This window comes from Sinohyriopsis cumingii, chromosome 19 (assembly GCF_028554795.1).
Source record: "Sinohyriopsis cumingii isolate HCF-2022 chromosome 19, ASM2855479v2, whole genome shotgun sequence".
In the NCBI taxonomy this organism is placed as follows: domain Eukaryota; kingdom Metazoa; phylum Mollusca; class Bivalvia; order Unionida; family Unionidae; genus Sinohyriopsis; species Sinohyriopsis cumingii.
In genome coordinates, this window is record NC_142979.1 from 30,530,732 (window position 1) to 30,555,844 (window position 25,113).

Sequence of the window (25,113 nt, forward strand, 5' to 3'; positions counted from 1 at the left end):
TTCAATAAAAAAAAACATTTCTCTAATGGAAACTTTGTCAGTACATGTTAGGTGTTGAAAAATTACAAATCAGATAAGCTCATTTAAATATTACATGCATTTGGTCACTATATTAACAGTTTCCTTTACATGTGATTTTAACAACAATCACAAATCAGTGTACAGGATCCACGACATATGCAGCAGAATGCCTTCCTCAAATGCAAAACGACATGCAAATTAGCAAACATCTGAACTGTCAGTAACCTTGTTGCAAAGAATCTAGCATACTGCAGTACATTGTCAAAATATGTCTCGTAAGATCCATCAACACCAAAGTGGTTTTAACATTATTAACAACTTGCAAGCCATGGCTGACTTACCATATATAGTTCCTTATAAGTCCAAATGCAAAAAACATAGATCCTTATCTAGCATTAAATAATGTGCTGGCAAATCATGGTCTCTGTTTATTTTTTCCTACAAAATATGCTTAACAAACTGCATACACCCAGATCTGCTGGCACATTATGTGGCAACATAATTGGCTCATTGCAGTTTGACAACTTACAAGTCAGCATATACGGTAATCATCTTATCACTAGTAATTCTCACTAATGCCAGTAAACCGTAAACTGCACTATTTCTGATCTCTAAAAACACCTGCCACTTTAAACCCTCTTGTATTGGGCACTGCATCAAAAAAAAGTTGCAAATGAATTAAATTGGATACAAGTGACAGTTTATAATGCAAAATAAACAGTGCATCCTAGAAGACATGAGTAGATTTCTGTTCTTCTGCATACTAAGAAACTGGATATGCAATACATTTTTTACTTGAAAAATTATCTGCATCATTGAAGCAACTAGCACACATTTGTTGGATTTTGGTTATGTTGAAAATTTAAATCCACATAATATCTACAGAACGCTAGTTTAAAATCATAGTTTTAATTTTTCAATTTTTGTAACTCAATTTTTATCTGAATATATTCTACAACTGCCCAAAATTTTTACACAATCATATGTTCAGACTCCATTTCCCAGTCACCCTTCAAAACTAAACCAGGGTATGAGAAACTGCTTAAAGAAAAAAAAAAGATCAACTAAAGCAGAATGATTCCATTTCCACAAATAATCTGTAAAAGTTTGCAGGAACCAAACTGCTTATAAAACTCACAAGAAATAACCAAAAGTGAACACTTTCAGCTATTTTCTGGCACATGATTACTCAATTACATTGGAAGCTGGAATACAACCTAATAATAATTTCCTGGGTATGAGTAAGACTAGCACAACCAAAGGAGAAAAACACATTTCTTCTAATTGTCAAAATTTATGTTAAATTGGTAAAATTATATGACTGCATGTTTAAACAGTCTGCAGTAAATAAAAGAATATTTCTTGTACACACATACAATAGATTTTAAAGTATAAAAAAAATAAACACATTATAAAAAATTACCCAGAGGTCCCACATAGCCATGTGGCCTAAGGCTCTTGCCTATACAGATCATTGACATAATCACCTATGCGTATATATAAGTTAGAAATCTTGTCAATAGCTTACAATGACTCAGTGGTTCTTACCAGGTCATCCTAGGTTCTTCCTCCACAAAAGATACCATTTAACACATGTTGAAAAATTGATTTAGACCAACAAAACCATTTAACCACACATATTAACATTAACCCCAATTTTCCTTTGGAACACTGGATAAACATAGCACAATTTCAAACCTGAACAACTTATACCTCCCCATCGATAACTCGCTTACAACGGGGTCCACAAACATAACCTGCACTATCAGTGAGGGCGCGAGTTATCGAAGGACCTCCAAAAACTGAAAAAGTCTGCTTATACATTGAAAAAACTGGGGGGGTGGGGGTGGTAGGGAACTGGGCCGTTTAACAACTGAATCCTCCTTTTACAATCACATCGATAATAACTGTTAATAATGTGCTTTTTCTAATGAAGTTGTTTATTATTCTGTATAAATAACATTTATTTCAAAATTTCCAACATGTAAAAGAGTGTTCCTACTGGTTTCAACAACCATCATGTGTTATGCTAAAACGTGTATTATGAAACTGCTTTTTGTTTTGTTGATTGGTCTGGTTCTCTAAGTGGTTATAAATAGTACACTACCAAGTCAGGAGTCAAAGTAGCCAGAAACCAGACTATCTATTGATATACCACAAAACAAGATTCCTTTTTTTCAACAAAAAATAACACATTTATTTCGAGAGACAATTGCCTTGATCAAACTAAAAAAAAATTATTGTTCAGTTAGTACAATATCGATGTTGTGATTTCATTGAAAGTAATAGTGAAACTTCTTATCATCCTTGAAGATATCTCTTAAGTGCCAGTTCAGAAATTCTCAGAAAATCGCTTTCCCACAATGGTCCGCATCTGTGAAACCAAGTTTTTAATTTAAAAAGTATTCATTTTGCTTGGTTGCCTTGCTATCTTTGATCAGAGTTATTAAAGAGTTCGTTAACTTAAGGCAGTATATGTTACATTCACAATTAAATTTATAATTGATCAATTGAAGTGTGTTCACCCGACATACGACCATGGCCACTAGATTTTAAGTATGTAGGATCTGTGTGCCTTTTAACTTTATTTAATTATATTCCACCCCTTTATTCGAGTCAAAAGATATAATTAATGTGATAACACAAAGGAAGCCAGCTGTTAATTCATTGCAACAACAAATACTTCCACAAGTCAGTTATCAAAACAGTCGGCACTTAATTAGGTTCTCAGAGAAATGCTTGCAAACATAGCTGTTACGGTAGATTGACACAGTTTACATTTAAATACACACTGCATTTATGATGATTATGCTTAAGTGAAACTAAAAGATAGAACTAAAACACAAATTTAACTTTATAAAAATTGGCATTTAAATATTAAATGTACTGCCTACACTAGCCGTAAATGACATTTTCATTAATCGAAATTTCCTTGAATATCATAATTTACGGTGTAATAAAAATGTCGTTTGGAGAGAAAATGTAACCAATTATATGACTTCTTATTAAAAGTTAATAATTTGAAAATGTTAATTGAAGTTTCCAGGTCATAAGTTTCCAACCATAAAATGGGCAATATATCAACATTTCAGTTACCAATTTTGATAGCACTTCTTTTTTTCAAGTTCAAGAAATAGGGATAAACTTTTGGGGGCATTTTCTGGTTTAAAAAAAAAATGAGATCCACGCCTGACCCTGCATTATAGGCGGTTTCGCGAGTTATCGATGGAGTGGTGTATCTAAATCATATTATTTCTTCATGTACTGTATTCAACAGTAATATTCATACATTTTTCTTTTTTTGAAATTCATGAGCACAAGTCAAGATAAAAACATGTCTGATGTTTGGCAAGCAGATGCTAAAATACACCTTGGACATCAATTTTTTTAAAATATTCCAACACAGTGCATGCCTGTTATTGCTGTACCACTTCAGCATGACTTTAAACTGTCTCAAAAACAGATCTAGCTTGTCTTATTGGGCAGAACAATAATGAAATTGAAACTGAATTTCCAAGGTGGACAGATCTCAACAATGTCAAAGAGAAGAAACTCTTCTAGTATGTACAAAAATGTGAATGGCACAAAAGTAAAAAAAAATATGTTTCCTATGGCACTGGTCTGAAGATACAAGTAGGTAGGTTTTTTTTATTTTAAAAAACAATATATATATATATATATATATATATATATATATATATATATATATATATATATATATAATGATGATTAGTATATATAATGTACAAAGCACTTCAAGTACTGGGCTAAACCAGTTCAGATTTACAAATCAATTTCAGAATTATTTTTTTACAAGGGGAGGTGCCATAGTCAGCAACAAAAAACAGATGGTACACCGACTATAAACACACTTTGTTCAAGCCTGATTATTTATGACATCATCCTTGAGCATCGTAATTATTTATGACATCGTCCTGATTATTTATGACATCATCCTGATTATTTATGACATCGTCCTTGAGCATTTGTAATGATCACATGAAATAGATGCAAATAAAGAAACAATTTAAGCTCCTATTATAGGCATTACAGTAAGTCAAATATGACACTTCAAGTCATTCTTTTTGAAGGTGAGTTTCTGACAAATGTGATCATCATCAATGAAATTCCTCACACTCGCACATTTCCAAAAAATAGGAAAGAAGCGTCCAGGAAGTGTTCTATTGTTTCTGAGAAATCTTCAAGGTGAAAACACCCTTCTCGGATATATCTGCATCAAAATCTTTCTGTTTAACTTTGAGATGTGCCCAGAACTTCAAGTGTCAAAACAAAAATCCATGGTGTATTGTGCAGCACATCTCCAGTTGTAATACTTTTATTTATAACAAAAGCTTTTATTACTGTATGAAGTAGTCATTCCTGGTGTAATAATAATTCAATAATAATAATAATAATAATAATAATGTTATTTAAACCTAAATTCTAATGGACAGAATTTAATTGTACTTTTAGATTTTATTACATTCTTTCTGCAAACATGTACCAGTATACACAATCAAATATTAAACCTGGAGAGAATTCTAGGGTACTCTGCTGAAGAAAGGGGGAGATAGTGCTGCTTTAATAAAAAAATTGGGGGGAGGATATAATAAAGATCAGGTATCGTATGAAAATTTTGGTACTGAAAGGGCATCATTCATCTTGAATTTTAAACAGCACATTAAATATATATATATATTAAAGTCAGACACCAAAACAGGAATCAAACGTACACAGATTATAAAATGTCTGCTTTGTTGAAAACACAGGACATATAAATGCCAATTTGGTGGTAACAAAATGACTAGTTACCTATTAGGATGATGCCAAAATCTTGTTTGCATGTAAACTCTATTCCCATAATTAATAATTAAGGTCAGAATGGATGATGTATGAAGGTAAAAAAATGTCCTATGAAAGATCAGATTTAACTGCAAGTACAGTGGAACCCCATAAAATGTGATAATTGGGGGTTTAAAAAATTGGATCATGTTAATAGCAGGGGCGCGTTAATGCAGGATTTTACAGTATTTTACTTTTTTCAGAGAACAACTCACTGGCACATGTCCATGTGTATTTATGTCTAATGTATATGATGAATAGGGTAACACCATTAACTATGGTGCCATTGTGGCATGCAGTTCATCTAAAATGCATATAATTCTAATGAAAAATTGCACAGATTTAAAATATTCAATAATTTTGCCCCAGATCATTGTCTGAATTCAATGTCTAATACATAGCATGAACATTGTATTAACGCCGCTAAGGCTTGCAATTATTCCATAGTACATGTATTTCCATTGCAAAAATTGCATACATATTTAAATTATTCAATAATTCTGTCATAGATCAGTAGGTATTCAACAGGAAAAATTAACAGCAAAATTAGGTTAAGAAAGACAAAGCATGTGTGTGATTGACTACACTCCAGGGTCTATGAACATACAAATTTCAGTGTTAAAATGTTCTCATGTGCGTTTCCGTGTACATTTATCCATCGTAAATTTCCAGCAATTAACGCCTGTACGCCTATTCGTTTGAACAAATATGGCAAGAATAATTTAACAATCAACACATGCTTTCAGTGTGCATATAACTTTTACTTCACATTTTGTGAATATCAAAAGAAACATGTAAAAACTACTATATTAACCAATGCGCAAAGTGCAGAGAATATTCCATAACGGTAAAATATTTTTTTGTAAAAATTAGGAAATTAATAACGAGTCCATAAGCAAACACCATACTCATGTAAAACACGAGAACTATGTGCAGTAGGCCTGCAATGGTCACGAGTCACTTTTATAAAACATTTAAGCATGTACAATTTCATACCCTTTCAATTTCCAGCTAATAAAGCAGACATTATTCACTGGACAACTGATTGTGTGTAATAATACCGCCAAGCCCATCAAGCATGCTGGCGGCTTTTGTTTTTTGATGTTTATTAAATTGTGAGACTCTTATCAACCACCACATTGCCTGCTGCTTGGTTGTGTATGCAGTATTAATTGAAGACAATCACAAAGACGACTTACTGGCTTTACTCATGGATCAGTAATAAGTAACATTTCCGATGTTTATTTTGGATAACACTTCAAGAACCTAGTGAAATTGTTAAATTTCCAAAGCTATGCCACGATCGTGTTATATTAAAATTCATATGTGAATTCTTCCCTAAAATAATAATAAACGCTTTACACACTATTTCATGTACTTACAAAAAATATTTTCCCCGTATGAGAAAAATACACGTACATGTATTTAAAATTTCAGGAACCACACAACGATCATATTCTAATTCATATGCAATCTCTTCCCCTAAACTATTTCATGTACTTTGAACAAAAAATATTTATTCATGTGCGAATGAATATACAAAATTTTGGGAGCCATGCCACAACCGCGTTATAACTGAATTCACGTTATGGCAGGGTCGCACTGTATGATGTATTTTCAAGATCAGATCTTAAACATACATGAAAGAATATCTAAGGAGAACAACTCAACAACAGTGCAAAGTAATTTAAGTCGCAGTGTTATGGTTAACTTGCAAAATAGGTCACTTGAATTGAAAGGGTAACATATCAGGGTAAACCTTCTGGACAGCAGGGTGCACTACCCATCAGGGCAACATTATGCACTGAAAGGAGGACAGCGTGTATTTTGCACAAATATGATAACTTTCTTTCTTGTTATTTAATCATATTAAGTGAATGAAACAAATGCCAGTACTTTTCAATTAAGATTACATGTCAGGGTACAACAGATGTGAAAATATAATCTTAAATTAACTCTCTAATCTCCTTAATATATCCATAGCACCATATCTGCATTTCTTTGCTTATTCCCAGATGATCTTTGTTGTTTGGACTTTATCTTATTCCCAGACCCATTCCAGATGATTGGTTGCAGAACTTAACCTAGGTGTTATGGATGTAAAGATGAATGGATAGACAATGGCAGCACTATATGCCATACCACTGTCATAGAAGAGCATACAAAGTTACCTTTTTACAGTGTATCCCCTAAGGGTGCAAGACTTGAGTCAAAAATCTCCTTGGTGTCAAAACTGGGGGTCAGACTGAGTAAAAAAACATACTTTGGTATCAAAACTGGGGGTCAAATTAAAAATTTGGGGGTCTTTGAAGCACAAATGAGGGTAAAGGGAAACACTGCTTTTTAAATACTGTATTTTTATTTAACTACTTAAAGTGTCAGAAAAACAGTGTGATTAAATTAGATGAACTTGTAAACACCACAGCAATTAAAATAACTGGTTACACATAAATCAATTCATGTTGGGTTAAAAGGCTACTGAATGAGAGTGACTATGCAACTGACTTTGAAATTAAAGCCTGAAGTGCTCAAACCAATATACATGCCTGACTGGACTTGGAAATATGTTCAGTACAGTCCATCAAACAAAGGCACATCAAAATTCACTAAGCAACTTTGTACCAAATGTATAATCAAAGGTCACAAAGTCAAATGCCCAAGTGGACCCGATATCACTCACCTGCATAACAAATATTAACAATGGACCATCTCACTAAGAAGGCTTGTGTAGGACTATAAGATCATAAACCATCTCCTAAATGATATGTTGATTTTACCATGTTTACCATAATAAATATTTGTTCTAAAGATATTGTCACAATTAACATGTAGAATTTTTTGCTCATAAGTAAAGTCATCCAAGGTAATAAAAACCATTTTTCAAGTTTTATAGAAAACTGAATCTGAAAGACAGCCTCTTATCTACAGAGATAGCATGCTCAGTCAATTAGATGCAAGTTATCTCATTAATATAGCCTGTAATTCAAAAATAGATTCATTCTGAAAGACATTTATTCACCTATGCAAATGTTTTGCTTGTATTTTTTGACATACATACCTGCAGGACAAGTTAGTTTTGATGCATCAAGTAACTTTTGGTGTTTTTTTTAAACATGACAAAGTTTAAGTGGAAAGGTATCCCTTGTAGATAAAAGTTGCCAAACTCGCTAGATCTGGATCAGCACTAAATGTAAATTCATGAGCACAAAATATAAACTCGCTCCAATCAATTGGAATTTCAAACAATGGAAGCAGACAATTTCATTGAGTGCTACCCAAGTTTAACCAGTTTTTAAACCTGATCTTACAAGTCACGCAATAATGCCAGTAACAGAATCCCATTTTTCTTGACCACTTTCATCATGTCAAGTTAAGAACCCCATAAACTAGCATGATGCATACAATGAATGAATACAGCCATTTTTGCTCATGATTCTAAGTAAAGAGACCTCTGCACTGCATTCAGCACTGACGTCTGATTTTGCCAGGTTGTAAACTTTCATCTGACAAGTCCAGATTTGATGCTGCAGTGGATGCCTTTCCTCTTTCATTTTGTCAAGTAAATTCCCACCAAAAACCATGTCATGTATGGATTGAATGAATATTGCTAAGTATCCTGCAAGAATACATATCACAGAAACAGTGATGAACAAGGTACTGGCATTGCATAGCATGATGGATATGGCAATACCATCAGCTCACTTGGCCTTACTGCCAAGTAAGCTTCTTTTGAAAACTTGCATTAATTGCCTGAAAGTCTATTCTGGACATTTGATCATAATCATAATGAAGTGTGCAATATTTTATAGCTTCAATTGGAAAAGTTGTCTGCCATCCAGCTATAAAATATTCAGAACAGACTTAGGGGTTATCTGAGATGGATAGGTGAAAAACAATATGCCCCATTCTGCTAAAACAGCAAAGGTATAAAAACCTAACAGAATTTTGTACAGCTCAAGTCCTCCAGAGCCCCAATTACTCTACATATCACTGATTTCATGTTATGAATCCCAACCTTTTGGTCCTGAAACCAAAACTGTATTCATTCCAGGGCCTCCAACATAAAATGATGAAGGCTCAGTAAAACAGGGTTTAAAGAGGGCATCCATATGGGTAAATAAGACATAGGATTTGAATACATAGAAACCTGATACTGTCTTTGAAATACAAATAGATTCCAATCTGGAAACACTCCATCTGAAATGATGTGGATCAACTATGGCATTTGTGCTCTCCAGGTCACAACTAACTTCTGCATTAACTGTCAGACAAGTTTAACAGATCACACCAGCAATTAAATAGACTTTTGAAAATTGATTTATGGAGTGGAACTGCTACAGTAGCAAACCTGACAATGGAAGTAACTGTTTCTCTGTGATAACCATCAGAATACAACAAAAGGGCACCCAAACTAAGAATCTGTATTTTATACCCAACAGAGCAAAATGTATCAAACTAAAACAAAAGTCTAGCATCAGGGAGTTGAGATTTAAGGTTCCTAAACTACTTAAGTTCATCTCTGCCTATGTTGATACTGCTAATAATTTTGCCATAGATATTTTATACAAATACATAAACAATAGTTCAGAGTCTTATAAAAATGGCACAAACATCTGCCTCGATAAGCGCTCAACATTAAGAGGTAAGTGTTAGGACTAGTCGGACTGGTGTTAGGATAATGACTGGGTGGGACATCAATTACATGACTGCAGCATGATGCCCCAGTGCTAGACATCACTATAAACTGCCACAATGCTGACATTGTAGGGACAGGACTGAAAAATTATTAAAGCTACATTACAAATCCAAATCAGACATGCACACTCAATATGCTCTTCAGCCAATCCTGTGGGGTAAATACCCCAAATTTTAAAAGCTTCATTTTAACATAAAATTTGTTGTGGATCAATGGTCTAGTATCCCATCTTCTATGAAATAACAGCTGGAAGATAACTGTCAGTTTCCTTTCCATATATAGCTTGTCAGAGCATTGCTGTCATTAACTTGTAACTCACATAACAGGATGAACAAATTAAATATTTAACTAATGATTTCTTTTATTATCTGGAATACTAATTAACATATATTCCAACTACATAATGAATAAAAGCAGCAGCAGCAGCATCTAAGATTATATATGTGTGTGTCCATTTATCATGTACTTGTAATCCATCAAGTAACAACTTCAAATATTATACTAGGAATTTACACATTTTCTCATGTGAAACATGTCCAGTATTCCAGCTAAGCATAAATAGAGGAGCACTACACCCTGCCCAGCTTTTTTAGCCCCCATCAATTTTATGCTTCTGTTCTGGCACCATGCTCTTGGCCGGTTTTGCCACAGCTGTACCATTGGTTAACTTTGGTTTTTATCGTTAAGGCTCATTATTTATGTGCACGCAATCACCATACAGAATGCCTACCACAGCAAGGTCACCTGCAAAGATGGGATCTAAACAAAAGAAGTGACAGAATATTCTCAGCAATTGCATTTTATTTTTTAATTTATTCATGTGGTGGAAATGATTAGCTTATTCCTATATGACACCTCTATCCTTGCACCCACATCAAGAGTCATCTTAATAAACTAAAATTGTTTCTGCTGGGTATGTGTTGCTTTAAAACATATGAAAACAGAAAGCTGGAGCCTTTTTTCTCCATATACTGTTACTTATGTGTGTATACTTATTGACGAGCAGTAGCCCTTCTTTTTTTTCTCCATTTATACTCATCGTTGATTAACTGTACAATTGACTCTTATTCAGAACACACAATATGTAGATGGACATATCTCTTTCTCAACAGCAGTACAATGATGAAATGGAATATGAACGTTGATTTGCCTTTATAATGAAATTAACATATCTGACAATTACGAGAATGATGTTTCAACAAAAAAAGTAACTATTTTTATTTTAGAAAATATTATATTCTTTACATTATGCAGAGAGAAAGGAAATTATATTTTAAGTTTCATGGTTTGAATTTTTATGATAATTTTCTGATTATCGTATACAGTACTGTGTGGAACATAAGAACATTTATTATTGTTGTTGTACTTTTATTATTGTTATTTTCATCACAAATTTTTAACTTCGAATTATATAAATATTACTGGAGTATGAAATTTTTTTAAGAAATCATTTTTTTTAACATACAATGTATTCATTATTTACTATGTTGGGTCTGTAATGTATCAGTACATGTAATAATGTATGTACTTTCATACAACGATATAGAAAGCTCAGCGACATACATACTTGCTTAACTCATTCGGCCCTGTAGGTTTTTGTCGTTATCACCTGACATCTGAGTAGGAAAGACATTTTGGGGGATATTTCTGAATACATCCTAATACAGATTTTCTCTTAGACTAATGCCTAGTTGTGTTAGAAACATCGTTTTCCATTGGTTATTTTACTTGCGCGTGAGCAGAAGTGTACATTTGTTAAGTTTATTTTTTCCTTAGTGGACCCATCATTTTCATATCGAGACCACACTTTATTCCAAATGCCCACCGTATCCTACTTTTTGCAAATGCTCACCTGTCTGTGCAGTTCAGACTGGTCTGCCTTAGATCTGAGACCAAATGGTCTAAAATCCGAACACAAAATTGGATTCCAACCACGAACGAATTTTGGATGAGAAAAAAAAATGGGTCCAAAAAAGTGGGTTTTTCCCTCTGTATTTTGTAGTGCAACTAGAACGTCCAGATTATTGGTATCAATGTAGAGCTATATATGCCTGCTTTTTTCTAATACCACCCACTTTGGTGCATCTTAAATGACCTTGATGCTGCAGAGCTCAGAAGTAGGGTACTGCCGCATCACACCTACAGGCACGATTGGGGCTGAGTGAGTTAAGGTGCCTTCTGAACAAAGTACTTGATGTCAAAGGAAATGTTTTGGTCCTTATTGTTGACCTGATGCTGCTGTTGCTATAGAGTCTCCTGACAGTATTTAATTGATGCACATTCTTTCACAATCTGAATTTAAGCAAAGCAATGTTATAGTGTAAATGTCTCAGAAAAAAGACAAGAATCACGTTACTATGACTGCCAATTCTGTTCCTTAAAATGTTATGCATGATGCAACATATATTTAAGATGCAGCATTAATTCAGTTTAATTTGGAGCATGTGAGTGCCATCAACTAAAATAACAATACACAAGCATCACCAAGAGTAGTCAAGTTTTAGACAGACATTTGACGGGGAGGGGCAGTCAACATTTAGGAGATTTGCACAAAGGTTAGTCAGAAATAGAAATTTGGATTGTACTGCAAAAAGACAAAGTATCCATATTGAGACTACTTTCAGGTATGTCAATAGGAAAAATTGGTATAGAACTTGAGTTACATTTTTTGCACAACAGAACATGAATGAATATATCTGGTTTGTAAATTATATACGAGGCTGTTTAGATGTCATAAACAACCATCTCGAGAGCACAAAGAAAATACTGGTGTTTCTTTCGTGAAATTCTTTTTAATGGTCGTGACATACTTGGAATTATAGATAAATAATTTATGTTAAGTCTATTTGCAGATTAAAGAGTTATCTTGTTTTGTCAGATACCACCTAACCTACAGGTTAGCATTACATTCTTGTGGACATCTTTAGCAAGCATCGACTGTGAAAAACCTGATTGGTTACATGATGGTTTTTAACAACAGGACAGCAAGTGTACAATGTGAAAACTGAATGCAGACCTGCCAACCCTAACAAGACCTCAGTAATGCAGTAATTTTTTTCTAGACGTTGGGCCACTTTTTAATAAGATTAACAAAATACCATGTACTGATATTGTCAAGCTGGAACATAATGCATTTAAAAGTCCAGAATTGTGATTCAAGACTTATGTACCTACAGTAAACATGTTCAACTCAAAAGTTTAAAAAGTTTACTTTAACCTTAATTACCTCCTGTAGTTTCACAAACTGCAGTTTCAAACCCTACTGAGCCCAAAGGTTTCTTGATATCTCTCAACCATGACGTAGTCCTTAAAAAAGGTCATGGCAAAGGCAATCATCTTTCCCGCAATGTGATATATTCGACACACAATGTCCATTAAACATAAATGTTGCCCTTCCTACATTTTTTCCCTCCAAAATCTGAATATTCTATTTTATTCTTCTGTACTATTGAAATTTTAAGAGATTTATTGTCCCTTTTGTCCTGACCACTCACTTGTTGGATGCCATTTGAAAAAGAATTTGATGAGCAATGTCCCAGTTTGATCTGTTTGGAATGCAAAGGAAATTTATAATTAAACAAACACATTTTGTGTCAAAACATTATTATCACATAGACATAAATAAGTAATATTTAAGAGCAATTAAAGTCTGAAATGCTTTTCACAGCATCTTTTCAACATTAGCATCTGACAGTAGACTCTACACACATCCAAAAATTTCAATGTAAATAGTAATTTAAAATCATTTTTTTTAATCTAAAAAATCTTGAAAAGAAAAAGGCACTCTCAAAAATTTTGATGTGAATTTTTAGCTCTTTAAGGATAAATGCTGTTTTGTTCAAGGATGCACAATTGCAAAAATCTCCACTAAATCTAATGAACGACCCCACCCCTACCCCATAAAACTGAGCAAAAGACATTTTTCCACAATTGATATGATGTGAGCACAACTAATCCTAAAACTGTGCTTAAAAATTGAGAAATCTCTATATGATCATGCAAGTATCCAATATCTTGGACCTCACCGATTTAATGCTTTAAATTAATGTCTGGTTATTGAAAGCATTTTAAAAACTGCACTTGATGTACAACAACAAATGTGTAGTTTGTTGTATTCAGTGGTAATATTTACTGTCACATTCAGTTCCAATGCATATAATGCAGTGTCCTTGACGTAACAGATGATCACTGTCACTGCATCAAAAATCAAGATGATTGGCTTGCATGGTTTTAGTGGCACTTTATCACATTAACACATTATCCACAATATCATGCTCAGGAAATGGGAACAAAGTGCCTTACCCTAAAAGCACACCTAAGTATCTGATTCAAGGCTGTTATCATGACTGTGACCCTTAAATTATTAGCCGGATACTACACCAACTGTGCTACCATGACTCCCACTGATAATGAAGATAAACAACAAACATTTAGCATTTTTATACTGAAAGTTATCTATTATATATTTAGTAAAAATTACAGGGGTCTATTCAAATACTGTTCTCTGATTAAAACATACCTTATGAAAATGATAGACGGTGAAATTCCCCCAATGTATATGGGGCAATAAATATAGGTAGTACCCTTGCTCCCGGCTCAGCAATGCCACAACAATTCATGATAGATCCAGGTGGGTGACATTAGTGCAAAGGTGTAGCTGTACAGTGATACAAAGTAATTTACACATTATATATGTGCCAAAAACAACTTTTGTACTAAAACATCAAAAGTTCCAGAAGCAGAGTTTGCAGATATTTCTGACCAGTAAAATGTTTTATGGACTGATTAACTTTGAAAAAAATTGGGCTACTTTTGAGACTTGGGACGATAGGGAGCATGCAGAAAAAAAATCCAGAGGTAAATAAAAAGTCACATTTTTTCCTATCTGATCGTGCCTAGTCAAAAAAGCCAATCCAAAACCTTTACATTAGTAATCTGGTGATCCAAGTCAATCGGTCACACTTGACATGATTCAATATGAAAGAACTAGGAAACAATGCCTTCCATCCCTTTCCAAAAACCTGTCAAAGTGAACACGAGTTCGCACATTCACCTGGCCAATTAGTACCCAGATGCAACAGCAGATGGACATGCAATCCAAGTCTGAGTGATGATTTTTACTGATAATTCCTCCAGTGTTTATGACTGCATACATTATAAAGTAAAGTTTTTGGTTTCTCTAGTTGATGGAATTTCTCCAATACTCCAAGGCAATTATGCCAGGACTCATACTAAAATGGTCAGAAGCTGTTCACTTTAACGGTAAAGTTGTGCAAAATGTTTTCTATCTTTTTAATAATAGTGACTATATCAAACAGTGGTTTGGCAATATTTATACAAAACTGAAAGACTTCTATGCCAGAATGTTCTCTGTCAAACATATATCAAAGCATGTTGAGCAATTTATAAAAATAAGGTTTCCCCATGTGTAGCAATGGCATGTTTAATAGGATCAGCATCGTCTGAACAAATTTAAAAGATCTTTACAACGGATTGCAATGTCAAATTAATTTTGTCATACTTTTCAGTATGACCATCGAGAAGAAACTGAAGTTTCTTATTTTTAGTTTGGTTTCATGCTTTACAGCACAGCAACACGAGTAGTTTTAGTGGCAAGGAAACTGGAATAAAAGCCTCTCCCAAGGACATGCCAGTCGATGACCAAGGCTGGTCCGATGGTAGGATTCAAACTGGCACCCATTTAGTCACAACTCCAGCAAGTTAACCAGAGACAACACAACTCCAGGGCTTCTGATAACACACAATATGGATCCCTGATGTGATAAAATTAAAAATGATGCATTAAAACCCTAGCCTAAGAGTCCCGTAGGACGAAATAAAAACTGCTGACCAAGTAGATTTCCAGCTTGCAGAAAAGGTAAAGATTTCTCAAAACAGATGTTTCAAGGATTTTCTATGCAGTCTATTGCGGTCATGCTCATTAATTATGCATTGTGTTCATTTCAGAGTTTAGCCGAATAAGTATGGTGCACATGAGCTAGAAAGGATGACATGCTAGGGATTCAAATTAACAGATTAAACCGTATGATAATAAACATAACTACCATTTGTTGATTTCCATTGAGACTTGGACAAAATGCCGCTTGCAAATCTGGATAACTGTTCTGAGAGTTAAATGCATACATGCCAGCCATTATGCTTTTATCATAACCATTATGCCTTTTTTCGACAAATTACGTTTCATTTTCTCCATTTCATGTTCTCCGTTATATGGATTACGCAGTTTTGGTAAATAAATAAAAATCAGTAACAAGTTCTGTTTATTATTTTTAGTATCATCTCTAATATAAATTTGAGAATCTGCTATAAAAACATCACTGCTACATAAGAATTTTCCTTGTTTTCTATTTATAGCAACTGTATGACCCATCTGATTTCCAAGAAAACAGATGGGTTTATCAATCTGAACCTAACTTCACATATTCATAAAAAGCATTTAGCGGACCAGTCTAATGTTTTATAGAAAATGGTGCCAGATTATAAGCAAGATGCTTTACAGCATGATTTGTAGATGTTATACAACAGAAATGGTTAGAACACAGATCTTGCAAACTTTGAAATATGTCAGAGCAGAAAAAATCAACACCATTTTACAAACTTTAAAAGATTGTTGTTGTTGTAGGATTTAACACCATTTTTCAGCACACGATAGGCTATACATGGCGGCCAGTATTAATGGTAGAGGAAGAACCCGCGAAAACCCCAGAAAGAACCACCAACCCTGCGTGTGTTCAAGTCTCGAATTCAGCCAATGTGGGTATGTGAGAAAGCTTGCCAGTAGCTTCTCGTGGGTGAATGAAGGTTCTCGTGCATCATAGCTTCAAGTCTGCAAATTCGTACAAATTTTACACAATTCTCACATTCACATGCCCATGCAGCATATCTGAAGTATAATGTATAAAGGAGACTAGGAATTTAATATGTATGTATAGACAGTATTGCACTTAGGTTCATATGAGAAGGGGACACTAATCTCCAAATGGAGGGGGAAGCATTTTAAAGGGATAAATGTAAGTAGTACATTATAATTCCCTAGTTTATTCATCTTAGCATTGTGAATAATATCCATGTATGTAAAGCTCAATGACTTTTCAACTGTCCCTTAATGTAGCCAAAATTATCAAATTTGTTTTGTACAAGAACAATTTCAACATTATTTGTAATGATGCACAGTGCTACACCATTCATTCAATAAATGTATAAAAATAGTGATCTGTGGACATACTGGTCCTGGTCCAGGAGTTATGGAAGAGTACATATTTGATACAGGACTGAGCAGTTTTACAATCAGACATATGATGCAGGTAAACAAGCTTTCTACTCCTTAGAAAAAAATAATATCATAAAACAGAAGAAATTTCAATAGTTTAAGTAACAAAAACCAGATGATGCAGATGACATTTCTTTTCATGTGGCACACAACAGCTTTCCAACCCAAATTCTAAAAACAGGAAGAAGATAAAAATACAGGAAGATAAGACCTTCCAAATAAATACTGATACAAGTGATGATCTCAAACAATAAGCAATTGCATTTTGGATCCATTTTCTCCCCTCAAAAATTAAAAAACACTGAGCAGTATGGATATTCACCTAACGGTATTCAATCAAGTTACTAACTCGTTATTCTCAGGATATCAACATAATTACAATCTGAATCTCATTCTGCTTTAGTCCCATGTGAGACTCTTCTGATGAAGAAAAACAGTAGAAAGTGAATGGGAACTTGCAGATAAAAAGTAAAAAGTTTGAAATATGTAAATTTACACAGTATATGTATTTGGATGACAGTAATGTAAACGTGCACATGAGGCACCGATTATCTGGGATATTAATGCACAAGCCTGGTAAATATTTCATTTCTGTGGGGTTTACATGGATCTGAACTGCATTGGTGTATTACTGTTTAGATTCTTTGATATCACTCATCGTCTTTATTGTAGAGTATGCTTAATTTTATGCAACAACTAATTACTGTAGGTTTTTAATGCTTTCACGTTTTAGGAGATAAACTTAAAAGTCATGCTTTTTGATGCCAGATGAATTTAAAAATAAAATATATTAAGTTCTTTTCTGCCAAATAATCAGTATTCAACAGTACACATTTCACCGTATTTGTCTACATGCTTATATAAACTGTGGAAACATAAACATGTACACACATTATGCAACATAAAGCAACTATTGCATTTCTAGCTTCAGGGTTACATCCCTTTAATCATATTCCCGATGAAGAATAGAGACATCGCTCCGGTTTTAAATCACTAATTTCAAGCAAAATTCAGTGACAACCGGTTGTTGCAAACCGAATTTGCAAATAAGAAATCCATGTTTCGACCACAATCAATCAGTGAAAATACGAAGCTCAAAACAACTACAATCAATCTAAAACGTGACCCTTCGACCTTGGCTGACAATGCGAGCACATGGAGTAAAGTTTACTACGAACACGAGTAATAACACACAAATCATACAACATCATGAATGAGCGGATCTCTCTGAAGCCTTATATGACATTATTTTTAGTCATTTCACCTTTTTCTGGCCTTGAGGAAAATGACAACGCTTTCGTAACAACGGGTCGTTCACCGGCTGTTCTGATAGCTCTTGAACTGACCTTGTGAAAAGTTTACGTCCCAAACAGTACAATTTCTCTGCCCTTTTCAATTCAAGTCAACTGCATCATAGTCCTGAAGTTATAATTTTACTATTAAGATGTCAACTTTAATGTCTATAGTCATCGTGTCAAAACTACGTTAAAATATGACAGCAGTTTATGTAAGAAGTTGCTTTTTTAGCAGACGATCTTGAAACGCTCAGCTGATCGATGCAAGAAAAGGCGTGGTCATTTTCTGCACATTAAACCTTACCATGGTTTACAACTGCTTCTTCTTTACTTTCTGGACATTTTTCTGTTGAATCAGTTGTCTTCTTCTCCTCACTCACTTCGCTGTTCGACTTGTCCGTGTCAGTAATACCTGCCATGGCCGCCACTATGCGAGTCTTGCGGAAACACGTGCGAGTAAAGAACTAAAATTGGAAAGATCATAGCCTCGAAAAGAAGCCTCAAAACCCACGTGATATTTCCACGTGTGTGTACCGGCAGACAACAAAACATTTTTTTCTTTTTGTGAACAGTGATCGTAGAACTTAGGTGCGATGCTTCCTTATAAACATTTGGGGTAAAACCGAAATCATCTTTTGTGATAATCGATTCATGGACTTTTGGAGAATAGACCAACAGTTCATAATCTGATGCAATGACTGGTTCGAGTTTTTACGTCAGATGTACCATATACATGTACTTCTAAGTGTATATACTCACCATGTCGGACAATACTGCGCGTCGGTAATTATGCGCAACGATTCGTCATTTCTGTAAACATTGGATCACGTGTTATGTAGGGTCAAAAATCCATATTAAGAAAGAAAGATCGTACTTTTATTAAGAAAAGTGATATTCATAAAATGTAAACAAATATCCACAGTTCGACTTGAAATGCATATGAAATTGTGATTTCTAAATGTCAACATGAAGACCCGCTCCATGACCTTCTTAAACCTGTAACCCAGAAAATCCTATTTACTGTGTATCTTTTAGAATCATACAATAAATACATTATATAAAAGATAGAAATGTATACCTTAAAAAATTCTGCATTTTAATCCAAGTTTCCAATTTTGCAAGAAGTTGTCAGACACATACAATATAGTCTGCTACCAAACGTGTCAACTTGCCGCTAGAACGGTATCAACAAGAAATTCCCCAGCGTAAAGCCTGTTTCTAAATTCTTTATTATTTTTTCCCCATAAACAAGACGTTGTAAACACATTACACCATATTCATTGTTTTTTCTCTTCCACATAATATCTTATTTTTTTATAAAATGTTGAGCTTCACTAATTTTGTTTTACAAGATCGTTTTAGTTTGCTTAATATCTCTTGTCATTAATTGGCACTGTTACGTTGAATTTTGTAAAACTAGCTATAAACATGACCTAATTACTAGACTGAACTGCTGACAGAAACAGTCAAAAGTAGTGTATTTTATTTCTATTTTTCTATTTCCTGATGGATAAACATTACATCTTTTTCAAAGCTGTACGCAGAATAGGCCGACATCGCAAGTCATGAAAACACGGGGCTGGTATCCCATGTGTCCAAAATTAATATTATTTTGAAAGAATATTCTGGTGACAATTGCCTCTTTTCAAATGGTTGTTGTTATTGTTGTTGTGGGGTTTTTAACGCCATTTTCCAGCACACGATACGCTATGCATGGCGGCCAGTATTAATGGTGGTGGAAGAACCTGGAAAAAAAAAAAACGGAAGAACCACCGACCCACGAGAAGCTACTGGCAAGCTTTCTCACATACCCACATTGGCCGAATCCGAGACTCGAACCCACGCAGACAGAGGTGAGATGGTAGTAATCCGTAACGGGAAGTGCTTTAGACCACTCGGCCACTTGGGGCCCCCTTCAAATGATAAGCATTGCATTATTTTATTTTCGTCATTCTGTCGAATTGGGTAAGCGTTTTTCTTCAATATTGGAGAAGAAAACCTTAATGTGCAGAAATGCCCGACAGCATTGTACATGCAGATTTTATTTGTCATGCAGTAAAGTTTGTTGGGGTTTGTTTGTTTTTGGGGGCGTGGGGGGAGGGGGCGGTGATTCCTAATTGCTCGCTGATTAAATGTGGTATAAATGAGTAATATGAAGGTTATGAGTTATTGTTATCTTTATTATAAATAACAATAAATAATAAATTGGTTTTTAATGTTGATGTAAAAATAGCATTTGTTAAAGCATCTACTTTTATGTTGTGACACCAGTATTAAGGTTGGGGCGCAATGGGGCACGTCCCTCGGGATCACCTGAACATGGATTCCGTGGACAAAAATTCATGTGTTTAAATAAATCATATCATGGACAGCTGTTATTGTATATTTGTAGATGCATATTTGTAGATCTGAATAGTAAACCCCACCACCACCAAAGATTAAGTGACCCGTCCCTCGCCACCTTAAACCGCCCCTTTATGAGACAATCGTTTTTATGTCAACTCTGATGTACCACCCGTGAAAATTTGGAACTGTTTACAAGAATGTAGGTTATGTCAAAGATGTTAACCCTATATTTCAAGGATTTTATATTTTTATCTATTTTTTGATATATCGTTTTTTAAGTCTGCCCTTTATCAAATTTTAAGAGGTGACTAAAGGACGAACCACTTATTTTCTGCTGGGTGAGGGGGGCAGAACTCACGATGTATTTGAAAAAGAAAAGCGAGCCCACAAAATATAGTCTTGCTTTGATTTGTAGACGAAAAGAAATTTTATTGTCCATACAGTTACTTTGGGGGGGGGGGGCTATTTTGCAGAATTTGCAGTATTTTATGGGGAGGGGAAGACGACCCTGTTTCGCCAGGCACCAATTCGTCTAGTGCAAACTTGTGATGGCCCTTGGTAGGAGTAATGATTTATTTATTTCAGCTAATAAAACAGATGTTATAAGTTCGTATTTTTTTTTCTTCTTTATATATTCAAATCAGAAGACGGGTGATACGCTATTATTATGAAACGTTATGATAATGTACTGTTATGTATATTTAATTTTATTTATTTTTGATTTAATTAAATTGTTTGTTTGTTTGTCTTAATTTTTTTATTCCATTACATGCTATTGTAATGTAATTTTATTTACTGGAATTTGACAGTTTCCAGAAATTAGTTTGACCTAACTGTTTTCTCGTAAGCACCTAATAATAGAACTTTGTATCTTAATATTGACCTAGCTCCTAACCTTGATTCAGAATCAGTAAACAACTTCTTTTTTATTCTTTCTCAGGGTAAAATCATTGGTTTTAGTCAAGGCCATACTGGGAGTACGTGATGAAAAGCATATATCTTGTTATAGAAAGTGACCACGTGACCCTCATACTGGAATCTGTTTTGCGCAGTAACCAGATTTAATAGTGATGCTTTGAGAAATAATCTCAATCGGGCTTTTAAACACTTAGACGTCAATGTGTCTGTTTTGTTAAGACCAGTTTGAGTTGAAATTCTATTTTATGGAATTATTCATTCTTTCCCTGGGAATATTACCGCTCCTGCGGAAGCGTCCGCCTCGGATGCGGGAGGTCGTGGGTTCGAATACCGGTCGAGTCATACCAAACACATACAAAAAAATGGTACAAACAGCTGCCTCGCTTGGCGCTCAGCATTAAGAGGTTAGTGTTGGGACTGGTCGGCCTGGTGTCAGGATAATGTGACTGGGTAGGACATCATGCTACATGTCTGCGGCATGATGCCCCAGTGCTAGACATCACTATAAACTGCCACACTGCAGACATCGTGACTGAAACATTGTTAAAGCTACTTTAGAAATCCAAGTCACACACACACACACACACACCCTGGGTATATTTAAGTGCTCGTACAGAATTCTTGGACAAAGAAATTTATTGAAATTTTATTGGGAATTCAAACACCGGAATATTATTTTCAACAAAGAACTGTTGACACTACAGTGCTATACTGAATACAGTATACGTCATCGCCTTCCATTTTGGATTTTCGTCGGGACTCGAACTGAAATTCATTAGAATATTTTGTTACTAGGACTTCTAAGTTTTAATTCTTGGATTATTCTTGGATTATTTTTGGATTTGACTCTTAAAACCGTAAGTTCTCTTTTTCATTTTTACCTTGTTTTTCTAGGGAAATAAATTATTTGTTAAATTTTACAAAGCTTGTTGTCTTCACCTTTTTCTTGTTACTGTTTATGAGAGCCTAAACACGTTACAGTACCAACCTGAGAAAATATGGACTTTTTAGAAGAATGCGGTTTATATACTAGAATCTGACCTTGTTGTTAACTGATTTTATACTTTATTTTACCGCTATAATTTATTTTACATACAATTTACATAATTCTCACATTTTTACCGTTGTCTTCAATTTAGTGGTATTTCATGTTATTTCAAGAAGTTTATGTTCCTAAAGTTTATATTTCTTTGTATTTACATTTGTAGAACTTTACTTTTAAGTGGCAGCTCAGTCATTATTGTGCTGACACGCTTTAAACGCTAATACATTCATACATACATACATACATACAGACAGACAGACAGACATATACATGCATGCATAAATACATACATACATACAGACAGACAGACATATACATACATGCATACATACGTACATACATACATACATAAATACATACGTACATACATACCGACACACATACATACATACAGACAGACAGACAGACAGATATACATACATACATACATACATGTATTACATACGTACATACATGCATGCATACATACATACATGCATACATACATACATACATACATACATACATACATACATACATACATACATACATACACATTTTGTATAGTAGCACATTTATAATGGCCGAGACAGATGTTTTCTTTCGGTAAATCAGATTTGCTTTCAAACAAAATAGACAATGCAAATAGAGCAGCATGTTCCCGTCTTGGAAGCAGGGAACAAATGGAAATTAGTTTCGTTTTATATCACCAATAATGAATTTAAGATTTTTTTTATTCGTTATCTTCCAATATACCTGAACCAAAGAGCATCACACTTGGAAAGGCACGTTGTACTGTAATCTAGAGGAGTTTCTTACTCAAACCCCCTCGGATTCGGCTAATGTGGGTATGTGAGAAAGCTTGCCAGTAGCTTCTCGTGGGTCGGTGGTTCTTTCTGGGGTTTTCCCCGGGTTCTTCCTCCACCATTAAAACTGGCCACCATGTATAGCCTATCGTGCGCTGAAAAATGGCGTTAAACCCTACAAAAACAACAACAGCAACAACTCAAAACCCTGAGGAAAATATCTCGCAGAGTTCACCGAAGGACGCTCGGTCCTAATATTGCAACCTGCTGATGCGTTGTTTAAATGTGTACAATGTCAAGGAAAATGAAAACAATTTGATACATATAGGCCACTTACTTAAGTACTGTATTGAATACAATCTCAATGGTCCGGTTTACTTGATCTGTTTTAAAGACAACCTAAACAATAATCGGTACACGAGTCACTTGCTAACATAACATACGTTACATTTGGGAATATACTCTTTGCCGCATGAGAAAATATTTGGATCAGATCAGGACGATTTGATTACATTTTTCTTATAAACCTAAAACAACACCTTAAAAAAGCCCATATGTGCACAAACACTATGCTGACTGGAAGATTATCACATCATCATGATTCTTTTTCTCAAAGTAATCTAAAACAAAATAGGCGTGGCCAATTTATTTTGTCGAGGAGAAATTGTGGACCTCCCCACCCACAAAAAAATGTGTAATTCATGGTGATGATTACAATTTTTTAAAAATGCCATGGTAATGGATTTCACCCACATATAAAGGTAGTCAGGTGATTCAAAATGAATACCTGATTGATCCCAGATTAATAATATAAAAGAATAGTACGAAAAATAATATGAAAAAGAAATTAAAAATACTTTAGTTTAACTTTAATGAATGTGTAAGAGACCAATCATTCAGTTTCGGACGGGGTGGGGTGGGGGCTAGGATTAGTTTCATGTCCCCCCCCCAAATGTCCGGGTCCCCCAAAAACGCACGTGTTCTAATTTGTTGAACGGAATAAAGTTTAAAAAAAAAACACAAAATAAACGTGCATTTGTCCATCATGTTAGCTGAAACAAAATAAAAACTATGATAAGATGGAAGAAAATTCCACCCCCCACCAACACCGCTGAAACTGTCAGAGCGAAGGGTCTGGTATGACGTGAGGGTTGAGGGGTGGGTGGGTACAATTTTAAGACTTGCCTAAAAATGACTTTCCTCCTTCACATCAATCAGCCAGACATCCTTGTACAATATTAGGTATATTAAACATAAAGGAAAATATAAAAAGGGTAGTTGTAGTTTTTAAAGACAGTCTTCTCAAACTTAAACGTTTCTTTTGTTTGCACATACTAAACATCTTTCCAAATAAACAAACACACACACACACACACACACACACACACATGAACACACACACACGTGTGTTACAGGCAAAGACAATGATATGGCATAATTGCTTTTTCTAAGTTTGTTCAGTTGCAAATGCGCTATTGACTTTTCTTTTTGTACTAAAATGGTGGGCCCCTACATAACTCGAGAAATCCTATCCCACGCCCACCCTCCAAAATACATAAAATAAAACTTGGATTTGGGACCCACTTTAAGACCACACACACACACACACACGCACACACACATTATGATTTAAGTGTATACTGCTCGCGTAATGCTCTTATGTTGGTGTGTGAAGAACAATACCCTAATATCACAGCAACCTGATTCCGTTTGATTAATTATGATATATATTTAAAGACAGACAGAACAATATATTGTTAAATATATCTCTTTATCCGTATATTGTACTCTCTTTTAATTATTTATTTTAGAATGGTGAATATAGTGTGAGATTTGTATTATCCTCATGGCAATTCCTGTGCCAACTGTACGTC

The 25,113-nt window shown here is 34.6% G+C and overlaps 1 protein-coding gene across 1 annotated transcript in view; it reads right to left on the bottom strand.

Moving 5' to 3' along the window:
* LOC149775369 (clustered mitochondria protein homolog) overlaps positions 1-18,609 on the bottom strand; it is a 110,919-nt gene extending 92,310 nt beyond the window's left edge. Inside the window, exon 1 of the mRNA XM_089943970.1 lies at positions 18,450-18,609. Within this exon, the coding sequence (XP_089800096.1) occupies positions 18,450-18,564 (115 nt within the window). The 5' untranslated portion in view covers positions 18,565-18,609. The remainder of the gene's footprint in view (positions 1-18,449) is intronic.
* Between the last annotated feature and the right edge of the window lie 6,504 nt (positions 18,610-25,113).